This window comes from Dipodomys merriami, unplaced genomic scaffold (genome assembly GCF_024711535.1).
Source record: "Dipodomys merriami isolate MVZ:Mamm:240054 unplaced genomic scaffold, mDipMer1.0.p SCAF_16, whole genome shotgun sequence".
NCBI lineage: Eukaryota > Metazoa > Chordata > Mammalia > Rodentia > Heteromyidae > Dipodomys > Dipodomys merriami.
The window spans coordinates 14,329,154-14,342,373 of record NW_027202937.1 but is presented as its reverse complement, the minus strand read 5'-3'; the positions used below and the strand labels follow the sequence as shown (position 1 = coordinate 14,342,373).

The following is a 13,220-nucleotide window of genomic DNA, read 5'->3' as shown; positions in this document are numbered from 1 at the left end:
AAATGCTGACTTAGAAATGGACTACTCAGACTGAATTAGAAGAAAAGCTTGGTAATGGCACAAACAGACATGCAGACAAACAATGAGATGGGAACAAAATGGAATTCAACAGTACCGGAGTGAAAGAGAAACAGAAAATAATAGCATAGAATGTTGAGAAATGTACCCATAGACCTAGAGTTGCCTGGTTTTTGACAAAAGACCCTAAAACCTACATTGGAGAAGACAGTCTTTTTAACAATTTGTTCCAGGATAACTGGTTATCCACAGGTGTGAGTTTGAAATTAGACCGCTGTCTTTCACCTTGTACAAAGGCTATTTAAAAATAAAAGCCCAAGTCTTTCCATTTCCTAACAAATGGGGCAATGTCATTCTTTCTGATGGAGGCATAGAATAAATGGTGAATAATGCTGCAATAAACATAGCTGTGCTGGTAAATTATATTAAGTGAAGTAAGCCAGGCCCAAAGAAACAGGTCCCATGGTTTCCCTTATTTGCAATAACGAGTATATGTCTGATACAAGCAGAAACGGTCAGATAAGTTGTTAAGCGAAATGAACCCCAAGATAAGGATTCAAATGGTTTTTCTTTCTTATGATTGCTTCTTACATATTAATAAGATTATTTCTTTGTTGCTTTGTATGTCCCTCCCCCCACGGTATAACTCCTCTTTCACTGTATTTGATGTTGGTATAATTTGTGAAGGGGAAGGGAAAAAACAAATTGTTTAAATAGGGATACAGGTGGACCCATTGCAACAATGAGATGTACAAGGCCTCATGTCGAAAACGAACTTTACAACTTTAGCCCTCGCGGTGGGGATGAGAGGGCTTTGGAGGGGGGGGGGGGACGATGGGAAGGGATGGGAAGGGGAAACAAAGGAGGAGGAGGCAACAATGCTTGATAAGAAATGTATTCATCACCTTGCTCATGAAATTGTAACCTTGCTGTAAGGTATTTTCACGATAAAAAAATAATAACAATTAAAGAAGAAAATAAAAATAAAAGCCCAGTCGGGCGCCGGTAGCTTACATTTTAGTCCTAGCAACTCAGGACACTGAGATCTGAGGATCACGGATCAAAGCAAGACTGGGCAGGAAAGTCCATGGGACTCTTATGGTTAATATAGTACTAGAAAACTGGAAGGGACACTGTGGCTTAAGCGGTAGAGCGCTCTAATTGAGCTGAAGAGCGCAGGAACAGTGCCCATCCCCAGAGTTCAAGCTTCACAACAGACGAAAAATAAATAAATAAATAAATAAATAAATAAATAAATAAATGAATGAATGAATGAATAAATCAATGCCCTTTGTGAGACATTTAAAACTTTGAAAATACAACAGCAAAAGCTTAGAAGATATAGGAAAACCAATGACTTCATGAACGGGATTCTACAGGCACAAAAAATAAGCACAAGAATTTCCTAATTGAATCACAGCAAATAAAAAAAACAAACAAACAGATGTAATAGATAATTTCAAGTATCGGTTAATGTCTTCTTTTGCTAATCTCCAGGCTGCTAGATATCTAGTATATATGAGTCCAAAAATCTAAATGTTAAAAATCAAATAATCTAATTAACTTTTAGGCAAATGAATGGACAGCATTAAAAACAACAAATGGCAACTATACACATGAAAAATGTTCAACATCTTGAGTTGTAAAAGAAATGCATGTCATAAATATACAGAGATTCTATTTCACCATAGTATGAATTACTATTGCCATGAAAACTAACAATAAATGCTGATGAGCATGCAGGAAAAAAGATTCTGCATAGTTTGTTGGTGGGAATGTGAATTAGTATAATAACTAAAGAAATCATTATGGAGATTCCTCAAAAAACTAAAATCGGGGCACAGAAGGCAGCTCAGTGGTAGCCTGCTTGCATTGCATGCATGAGGCCCTGTGTTTGATTCCTCAGCACCACATACGCCAAAAGAGCCAGAAGTGGCTTTGTGGCTCAAGTGGTGGCTCTGTGGCTCAAGTGGTAGAGCACTACCCTTGAGATGAAGAGCTGAGGGACAGACCTCAGGGTCAGAATTCAGGCCCCACAACCGACAAAAAAAATATACACTCTTCACATCTTTTGACAAGGGTTGATTTGACAACTAGAAATGAAGTACTCAGTGAAGTTAAGCTATTTCCTTTATGCAAATACTGAACAATTTGGCAAAGTCTTCCATGAGGATAACAGCTCTAAAGAGAGTTTCAGGACCTTGGGAAAAACATCCCTGTCTTGTTAAACCAACAGAATTCAATAACTTTTATACATACACACACATGCACACACCTAATGTGCATATACATAGCATAGACATAAACATGAGGGGAAAGAATTTATAATTTTCATTAAAAATACTGTAAAAATAAAGAAATGCTACCCATTGTCCCAGGTAAAGTTAATTATATCTACTTTTCAATTTCTGTATATTTTAATAAATAGCATGTAAAACTTGCTCAATACCTGTGTCTGGATTTCCCTACTCAACATCAGATAATGGAAAATATACATGCTATTAAGAGATGTTCTATTGGTTTAGGCACAGTATTTTTTGTCTCTTTAGTGTTCAAGATACACAAAATGGGAACCAATGACCATGAATTTGCCTCCCAGCCCAGCCAGGGTTGCTCCAACTTTGTTGGGGAAAAAAGCTGCCTTTACATACAATTCCAGTCCTGTGTGTATATTTATTCTCAGTGTTCCTTCAGGGCAGAAGAATAAATAATAGAAGCATTATTCTTCAGTGTAGATGAATAACAGAAGTTTACTTTCAGAATTGGTTTTTTGAAAAGACAATGATGATCTCATTGAATCTTTGAGTCCCATTTGTTGTTATTTTATGAGCAAAGGAAAACATATTTCTATAATAGATGCCCTAGTTTACATTCTACCATGGTGTCAATAGATTCTTTTTCCCTTCAATCTGATAGTATTTATTGCTGTTTGTTTTTGATGATAATCATTATGTCTGGTGAGATGGAATGAATCTTAGTGTAGTTTTTATTTTCATTTCCTTTATAGATATGGATGTTGAACATTTCTTCATTTATCTATTAATGACATGTACTTCTTAGAGTTGTCTGTTCAAGTTATTTGCCTATTTTTAATTGCATTAATTATTGTTGCATTAATTATTTGCTATTTAACTTTTAATATTTTTTCCTGTTTAATTTTTTATTTTATTTTATTTTATTTTATTTGAGAACATACTGTACAGAGGGGGTACAATTACATGGGCAGGATAATGCATACATTCTGTTTAATTTTTTAATTTTTGGCTCTTTGTTTATTTTGATTTTTTTTCTTCGGTCATGGGGCTTGAACTCAGGGTGTGGGCACTGTCCTTGAGTTCTTCAGCTCAAGGCTAGCACTCTACCACTTGAGCCACAGCACCACCTCCAATTTTCTGGTTTATTGGAGGAAAGAATCTCTTTGCTGCCTGGGCTGGCTTTGAAATGTGATCCTCAGATCTCAGCCTCCTTAGTGCTAGGATTACAAGTATGAGCGACCACCGCCCAGTTACTATTTTTTGCGGGGGTTGTGAGGCTTGAACTCTGGGCCTAGGTGCTGTTCCTCAGCTGTACAGCTCAAGGCAAGTTTCCAGCTATTAATTCTTTATCAATTGAACAGGTGAAGAAAAACAGAACAGGTTAGTTTGATTGGAACACATTTTATGCACAAATGGAAAGATCAAAATAGAAACACTTCCCCCCTACTTGGCACAAATAAAAATTTTAGAAAGTGTGCACCAGTGCCTCACAACTCTGCCCTAATTAGGAGACTTGAATCTGGAGGGCCTCAGTTGTATGCCAACAGAAAACACTGTGGACCCTATCTCCAATTTTCCAGAAAAATGTTGCATTGGAGGCATGGCTCAAGACCCTTTGTCCTGTCAAGGAACTGGTAAGGACTTGCTCAAATATGGAGTCCCCAATAGTGACCAGCTTTATTATATTCTGTTGAAAGAAGGACTTGAGATAGAAAAGAGAGTGACTTATTCTGTCTTGGGAACTAGTCCCATTCTGCTCCAAGCTTGCAAGTTTGAAGACACTTGACACAAGCTCTGGACACTTGAGTTGCTGTTCAATTTTCCACTTTACTGCCTCCTATTAAAATAATTAAGTCTCAGTTCAGCCAAAGATAACTTCTGAGACAATGATAAGTACTAATTGTCCAGGGAGAAGAAAAGTTGTACTACAGGGATTGAAATTCTACAGAGTTTGCTTCTCTCTGACATGGACACAACTGAGAAAATTAAAGCCTGGGAGTTTATGAAAGCCAAGAGCTTCACACATCAGTGTGATACAAATAGGATCTGGGAGGCCTCAGCTTGGCAGAGAACTGACCAAGGCTTCCACTGCACCACAGCTACTAGGTGAGTAATCCTGATAATTCTTTGAATTATGATGTTATGCAAATTTTCATTGGGAACACTAATTTTTCTTTGATTAAAACAGGGTGTTGTTGAGATGGTCTGAGAGCCTTCGGATTTCCATTCTTCTTTATCTTTGGGGCAGGTCTCTGAGGCCAGAAATATGAAGGAGGGCACTTCCTAGAAATATGACTTTAGAACTACTGAATCAATTTGTGCCTGTGTTCAGGATCAAGTTCTGATCATGACAGAGCTCAAAAAAATTCTAAACTCTAAATTTGGATGTTTGATTTTGGCAGTCCAAAAGGGATTTGAAAATAATAAAAATAACTCACAAAGAGTTTGAAAGGGAAAACAATCATTTTATACATAAAAATCATTTTGGTACCAACAGTGTGTGAACAATTACATATATCATGATTGTCTCTTAAACTCTAAAATGTCCTAAGTTATGAAATACTTTCCCACATTTATATCATCATTACTGATGAATTCTCTTCAGAGAAGTGTTTGCTGCATCCAATATCTTCTCATCATACACAAATGATTTTGAATGTTGTCAAGGGAACCCTCTTCCTCTTTCTAACTGCATTTGGCATTGTAGGGAACATCATTGTTTTTGTGAATTTTATACATAGATTTTGGAGAGGAGTTCAAAAGAAGTCTACACACCTTATTCTCATCCATTTGGCTTTTGCAAATACCATAATACTTCTTTCCAAAGGATTACCAATGGCAATAGCAGCTTTTGGTTTGAGACACTTCCTGGATGATATAGGCTGTAAGGTAGTTGTTTTTCTAGAGCGGGTGGCCCGGGATTTTTCCATCTGCACCAGCAGTCTCCTCACTGTGGTCCAGGCCATCACCATCAGTCCCAGAAGCTCTCTCTGCTGGAGATTTAAGCCAAAGACTCCAAGAAAAATTCTTCCCCTGTTTCTCTTCTTTTGGATCCTCACTTCCTTAAAAAGCATCAACTTATTTCGACACATCGCAAACATCAGAGAAAACACATCAGAAGCTGCTAAAACTAACAATTATTGTTCTTTTCAACCAGAAAGCCAGAAAGCCAAGTGGGTAGTTCTTATTCTAATGGCCATGCACAGTGCCATGTTTCAGGGTGTCATGGGTGGGGCCGGTGGCTACATGCTATTTCTTCTCCACAAGCATCACCAGCGTGTTCTCTACCTTCAGAGCTCTCACCTCCACGAAACTCTTCCTGAAATGAGAGCTGCTCACAGTGTTCGCCTTCTGATGTTCTGTTTTCTTTTCTTCTATTGGACAGACTGTGTTTTCTATCTATTTTTAAATTCTGTCTTAGAAACTAATTCTTCAATGTTAAACATTCATGGCATTTTGACCATTGGGTATCCATTTCTCAGTCCCTTTGTGCTGATTCAGAGAGATGGAGGTCTGACCTGTTGCAATTTTCTTTCAGAAAGAAAGACATTGAAAATATCAGTTGCAGTGATTTGTCAGTGATAGAAATAAGCCTTAGACTTGTTTTGTTGTTTGTAAAACAAAGTAATTTCAAAGTAGCTTAAACATGTAAAATTTGATTCTCCAATGTCAATAATGGAGACCTGCAATATTGAACACTGAAATTTTGGACTACAAGAGTGACACAGAATCTCATTCCCTATTCTGATAGCCTCAAAAGGACTGACTCTAATACTTGTTTTGATGAGCCTAGCTTTTTAGTAGCACAGTACCTGTATTAAGAAGCAGGAAATCAACTTGGTAAGTTTTCCAACATTACTAGTATATTCTTTATGCCAGGAACTTCATTTCTAACACTTGATCATACATGTATACTTAATATTTGAGAATTACAATCTAAAAATTGTATATTGTGTGATTCATTATTTCAAAGACACTATGTAAAGGGTAGCAGATGTAAATGTTTACTTGAAAATAGACAAAAATATTCATCCATAGAATAGGATTGATTGTATGCAGATGATAAAAGAATAAGTTCGATACCTTCTCATAAAAGCAAAATCATTAATGGGACTAAAATTCAGGGAAACATATTTGTTTTATGTGATATGAATGACGAATCTCTGGACAAACATAAGAGAAATTGTACATTGTGAGAGAAATTCGACACAGCAGCTGAAATTCCAGTTTACTCCTTTCTATGTTTTTCATTGTAGTTATCAATATAAGTTATTCTCTTTTTAAATGGATAAAGGAGTCATATTGGGGGGAAAAAGCATTGAGTTTTTCCTAGACACCATTCATTAGGGCCCTGGCATGTTCCATCATGCTATCATTGTCTTTATTTACAAATAGCTCTAAATTAATATGACTCTACATTAATTTAAACAGGGGTTGCAGTTAATTTCTTAAAACAGAACCATTCAATACAGGTATACACATAGCGTACATACTTTCATTAGTAAAATAGCTGATGGAGATATTTAAAATATTGATGCCATTTATTATAGGCACAAAACACAAAAGCTTTGATCAATTGGGTAGAGACAGGCTTACAAATTTATGCTTTTAGAATACATCGACCAAGCCAAGTGTTGGTGACACTTGTAAGCCGAACTTTTCAGGAGGCTGAGATCTGAGGATCATGTTTTCAAAGCCAACCTAGACAGGAAAATCCTATGAGATTTTTCTTTCTAATTAACCAACGAAGTGCTAAAGGTGGAGATATGGCTCAAGTAAAGTTTAGGAACAGCATCCAAGATTTCAAGTCCCATATTGCAAAAAAAAATGTTCTATTAGTTATCATTATTGTCCATATGAACATACAGGATTACATTGCCCTATGTAACAGTAGTAAATGTCAGTTCTTTTTAGAGTTAGTAGTACTATTCATACACAATTCTTAAATTACTTAGATTACTATAAGTACAGAACTTTTCTTTTGCATATAGCTGCAACTTGCTTGAAGGCAAACAGTAATTTAACTTTATTTCACAGCTTTTTGTAAAAGTGTTTCCTTTGCATTCGGCATAAAGAACAAACAAAGCAGAACTTTCTGAATCAATTATTAGTATTAAATTCAAACAAAGTATGTCACAATCTGGAAATTAACTGCTATCATATGAAGTTTGTTTCATGAAGAATATATTACTGAATATTAAGAACAAGAAGGCTGAGTGTGGTAGTTTACAGCTATCAACACAGATGTGGGGATCTGGGGTTAGGGGTTAAAATGTCAAGCTCAGCTTAGCCTGAATAGAGAGACTTCATCTCAAGGAAAAAAAGGTGGGGGTGGAATACACAAAGAAGATATAATTCCTGCCTGATATTATAATTTGCTAGCCTCGAATCTGACTTTCCTAAAACCATGCTATTTAAGCTCCACTTTTATTTCAGAACAGAGTTGACAATAGTTAAAATGCATCTAAATCATCAGCAGGAAATTAATAAAAAATTAAAATACTACTAAATTTTTTATAATTCAAAATGGTTGAAGGTAGCAATAAAACACAGACTCATACAATTTCATAGCTTGCCCACTTGGATAGAAGTCACATCACTTTGTTTTTCCCTTCTCATACATCCACAAATACTGTTTTCCACTATAATAGACATGAACTCTGCATTGATTTTTGCAGACATGAACTCTGCATTGATTTTTGCCTGTAAAATCTTATGGAAAATTGGGGAAAAAATTGACTGAAAACTTCAAATGGCAAAATGAACTTACAAGTTCAAGAGATTCAGAAAACCCTAAGAAGGCAAACCTCAAAACATCAACACTGACAATAAAGTATTTTTTAAAAAATATAATATTTACCTGACTTGTGTAACTGTGAGCCCACTGTATAGCACCTTTTTAATATCAATTAAAACATTTTAATCCATACACATACTCATCACTTAAAACAAGGTTCTAAAAGTTAAACAACTGAAAAATGTGAAAGGATTCTCAGAGAAATAAGAGATTTAACTCAAAAGAACAAAGATCCACAGATATTTATTTTAAGAAAACATGAACCTGAGATAAAACTCTGGTAATTACATTTCTTTATTAAAGCCATATTCCTGTGGTTAGTAGAAATACTTTGGATCTCCAGAACACAGTTTCTATTCGAAGTTGATATTCATCCATTTCTAAGAAATCTAAGTAGATCTCCTGTTACACAGCACACTAGTGAATGACTGCGGTTGTTTTTGTTCAGGCCTGGGTGGTACATTGGCAGCACACCTTTGGAGTGATATCACTGTGATGGAGTTCTGGCTTCATCTCCTTGGAAGGAGTTATGATATGGATTCAAATCTGAAAATTGATTATGATACATTTAGTGACTCAAGCCAGATTTCTGTTTAGTTGCTCTGTGTGTTTTTCTCATTGTATAGATCAATGAGAGCTCTTTCCTCTTACAGTGTACATACAGATACCACAGAACAAAATCAACTAATCACTGCCAAGATCTCTGTGATTGAAAGTATTCTGATCATGATCCATTGCCATAGCCACACCCACCATCTCTTTGGTGACCAAGTCTTACAAGTGTTCCTGTTCCTTTAGCAAAAGATCATCCAATGGTGTTCTCAGCTTCCAATTCACTAGGTAGTATGGATCAGAGAGATATTCTAGGATGCCTAAGTACTCTATCCTCATGAAGTAGTTGTCACAGAAAGGCAGGTAGTTTGGACAACCCACAGACTCTGCTATCAGTTCCTCAGGTAAGAGTATAAACCTCCTCTCTTCTCTCCTCTTCACTCCCTACATACAAGTGTTTTATGAGGTAAAAAAAGCAAGTGTCAACTGAATGGTAGGTCTCTTATTCCACTCACTTCACTGCACTCCTTTATGTCAGGAAGTGTTAGGCAATGGGAAGAACTCAGGAAAGTGTTATTTAAGGTAAATCTGCATATCTGCCTGTGGTGAATATAGAATTACCTGCCTACCTCTCCTTGGATCTTCTGTGGTGTCCAAGGAGAAAGAGACCATTTCTGAAAATGGTATTAGGGATACAGAACTGAGGTGTGAATCTCATAGGGAAGCCTACACACATACTCTCAGTTCTCATGGGCAATGACCACAGAAGTTGAGCATCTAAAAAACAATCATGCTGGGGCTGGTGGCTTACACTTTAATCCTATCCACTCAGGATGCTGAGAGCTGATGATCACAGTTCAAAGACTACCCTGGAAGGAAAGTGTAACACTTCTATCTCCAAATAACCACCAGAAAACCTGACTTAGAGCTGTGCCTCAAAGTGGTACAGTGCTAGCCTTGAGCTAAAGAAGCTAGGGACAGCATCCAAGTCCTGAGTTCAAGCTCCAAGAACAACCAACAAAAAAAGACAATCCTGGTTTGGCACCGAACCTTTCAAGAAAAATGCCTCTAAGAAATAGCATAAAATAGAAGGGAATACTTCAGTAAGACACATGAAGGGACCCAAGCAAACAGCCAGAAGTGAAGGCAGGACACACACCATCCCAGCTCTCCATAAGTCCCCAACTGCCATGTCCTGGACAATATGTACAAGAGGAGATCTAGATTGTACCATTGGATGATCTTTTCTATCAATGAAGGTATACTCAGAAAATATTCAGAAAGTGATCTCTGTGGATTCTCAGAAGTTTCTTTAACATTACTTCCTGGCTTTGATGATGAAGGGAGGATATGGGTTAAGAGTAAAATCAAGTTGAAGAAACTTGGACCATTTAGGGAACTCTTCATCATCACCATGATTCCTTATTAATGCACATTCACTATAATTCACTCCCCAAGTGTATGGCCTCAGCAAATTACAGAGTAGTAAAAAGACAGCAGAATTGTGCCTCAGGGATGGAGAGGTGCAGAAGGTGCACTTTTCCGTGGTGAAGATAAAACTCAAGACAGTCACATCTTGACAACAATGGAGTTGCTTATGAGCACTGGGACTCATGAAGAATAAATACATCCTGACTCTGACTGCTTAATCACAATATCCACCAAGACGCAGCTGCAGAGACTATGTAGGTAAGTGATCCAGCACTGTAGTTTGTGGCTGCCTTTGGTGTTACAAGAGAATCTGTGGAGGCAGAGCTGGTCAGAGGTAGGTGGTGAAAGAGAAGGGTCTGAGACATTTGACCATTTGTAGAATAGGAAAATATCAAACAGAACCCAGGTAGCAGAAGACCTATTAATTCCAGTAACCTCGGTTTTTCTCTCTACAAGACATCCTTGAGCTGGGTGCCTATAATCCTAGCTCAGGAGGCTGACATCTGAGGATCGCAGTTCAAAACCAGCCCAAGCAGGAAAGTCCTTGAGACTCTCATCTCCAATAAACCACTCAGAAAACCAGAAGTGGTGCTGTGGCTCAAGTGGTAGAGTGCTAGCCTTGAGCTGAATTGCTGAAGGACAGCGCCCGAGCCCAGAGTTCAAGCCTCACAATGGCCACAAGAAAAAAAATAAAAGCCCTTGAGTTAGAAGGAGATAAGAACCTTTTAAAATATTAATGAAATATACACATCAATGTCTCTCCTAAACAGTTTTTAGAGTAGATATAGGTGAATGGCTTTTCCAGCCCACTTGTAACATTCATCAGGACAACAAAATACTCTTTCTTTATTCCAAAGTCTGTTATTGACATGTCAGAGAAATAACAGGTATATTTTTCTAAAGTAAAATCTTAGCCAGAGCAATACCAGAGATAAACTCTGATTTATGAGTGTCTTAAGGATAGTCTCCGTCATTCCCTGTATCTATAGAAACCTGTGTGTTCACCTCATCTCTACCTGTGAGGAGACAATGAAACTGAAATCAAAGTGCATTGAGTTCTCCAGGCCACTCAGTTTTTAACATCCATAATGAAACAAAAAGGAACCCAAATACCTTCACAAACTGTTTAGCTGATATGTTGCTCAGCTGAGTTTATTGTCAAGGTTTTGAATCATATGTCTCAGTTCATAATTTATTTGTAAGCTGTTTTTCAAGCACTTAATAACAGGAGATTATGGTAGGAAAAATATATAAATGGACTCAAAAGCCACACCTCCAAGGAGTTCTCACTATGCAGGGGAGGATTATAGCAGCGGGCAGACAAGCAGCCAGCCGGGGAACACAGCCCGGTGAGTTCAGGTAATATTAAGGGACAAAATTCCAAGCTGATTGCTGACCCATAGCCAGCATTGTGCTAGGAAGGTTACTGGTTGGGAAAAAGTTCACCATGGAGACATATGATTATTCTTTTGCAAAGTGTCTATGTGATAACTGTCAAAGGAGGTGGGGAATGATCTTGTAAGTATTGCACAAATAAAATTGATAAACAAAAAAATTGTTGGGGACTAAATTCCGGTTGACAAGGGAAGCTTTTATAATTTGTAAGAATAAAAGCAACATAAATTTGTGATCTTCATTTTTTAATATAATACAGAATGCATAGAAAAAAAAAGATACCACTTCTTAAAATGGTTTTACAATCACAACAGGAGATTTTAGAGTAGTTTGGTTTACAGGGTATGGATTATTTGCTTACTTGAAGGATGAATGTATACAGGATCATACAAATGATCATAGGGAAGGAAAAGTACAACAAAACTACCAATGACAGGTGCTGGTGGCTCATGCCTGTAATCCTAGCTACTGTAGAGGTTGAGATCTGAGAATCATGGTAGGCACACACAAAGCCAGCCGAGGCAAAAGAGTCCCCCTCCTACCCTTATCGCCAATTAACCATTCTAAAACCTGAATTAATGTTGTTACTCAATTGGTAGAATACTTAGTTTGAACACAAACAGGCTCAGGAACACACCTAGGAGCAACACACCTGATTAAAATAAAAAAGAAAAGAAAAAGTCCACCATAATGATTGTATGTATTGGGTATGAGAACTGAAATGTGCACACACTGGAAATTGACTGCGTATATTTATTGCTTTTGCTTACCTCTTGTGGAAAAAGAAAATGATCATAGAAAATTTTGACATGAGGAATACAAAGAAGGAAAAACAGGTGGATGCATGTAGGCTGTCTCTAAATTGTAGTCATCATGAATTCCCAGGTCCCAGGAATCAAGAAAGGAAGAAAGTGCTAGACACTGATACCTCATGCTTGTAATTCTAGCTACTTAGGAGATTTAGATCAGAGGATCACAGTTCCAGAACAGCCAAGGCACGAAAGTCCATGGGACATTTATCTCTAATAAACCACCAAAAATAAAAAAATGTGGAAATGTAGCTGTGTTTCAACTGGTAAAGTGGTAACCTTGATTGAGCTAAAAAGATCAGACAGCAGGACCTGAGAGACAGACAGACAGATAGACAGTGTGAAAGAGATAGAGAGGAAGGAAGGCAAGAAGAAAGGAAGGAAGGAAAGAAGGAAGGAAGGAAGGAAGAAGGAAGGAAGGAAGGAAGAAAGGAAAGAAGGAAGGAAGAAAGGAAGGAAGGGAAATAGGGAGGGAGGGAGGGAGGGAAGGAAGGAAGGAGGAAGGAAGGAAGGAAGAAAGAAAGGAAGGAAGAAAGGAAGGCAGGAAGGAAGGAAGGAAGGGAAATAGGGAGGGAGGGAGGGAAGGAAGTAATTAAGGAAGGAGGGAAGGAAGGAAGGGAAATAGGGAGGGAGGGAAGGAAAAGAGGAAAAATGTGAGGGAAAGAAGATAAAAAGTAAACAAGAAAGAGAACAAATGAAGGAAATGAGGACATAAGGGAGGGAGGAAATGAGGAAAGAAAGAAAATTAGGCATCTTCAAGGAAATGACCTTGTACATTTACATACTTCATAAAACATTACTTTACTATATAAACAGGGAAAATCAATAGACCTGAAATATGTCATCTTTACTTCGTTGTGCTTCTCAAAAGGCTTTTCCTGGTCCTGTACATGAAATCAGATGATTTGGAGTAACTTCATTCAAAGGATATTCTTCTATATGCTTACTGGTCCTGGAATTTTA

General features: G+C 37.4%; 1 protein-coding gene across 1 annotated transcript; it reads left to right on the top strand.

Annotated features, from left to right (window-relative positions):
- The first annotated feature begins 4,919 nt into the window (after positions 1 to 4,919).
- LOC138827662 (vomeronasal type-1 receptor 4-like) lies at positions 4,920 to 5,855 on the top strand. Its single transcript, XM_070023285.1, has one exon. The coding sequence runs from the start codon at positions 4,920 to 4,922 to the stop codon at positions 5,853 to 5,855; it is 936 nt and encodes a 311-aa protein (XP_069879386.1).
- Positions 5,856 to 13,220: the final 7,365 nt, after the last annotated feature.

Bases quoted from the DNA above. Each gene is read 5' to 3' on its own strand.
- LOC138827662 (XM_070023285.1), top strand. From the start codon at position 4,920: ATGATTTTGAATGTTGTCAAGGGAACCCTCTTCCTCTTTCTAACTGCA.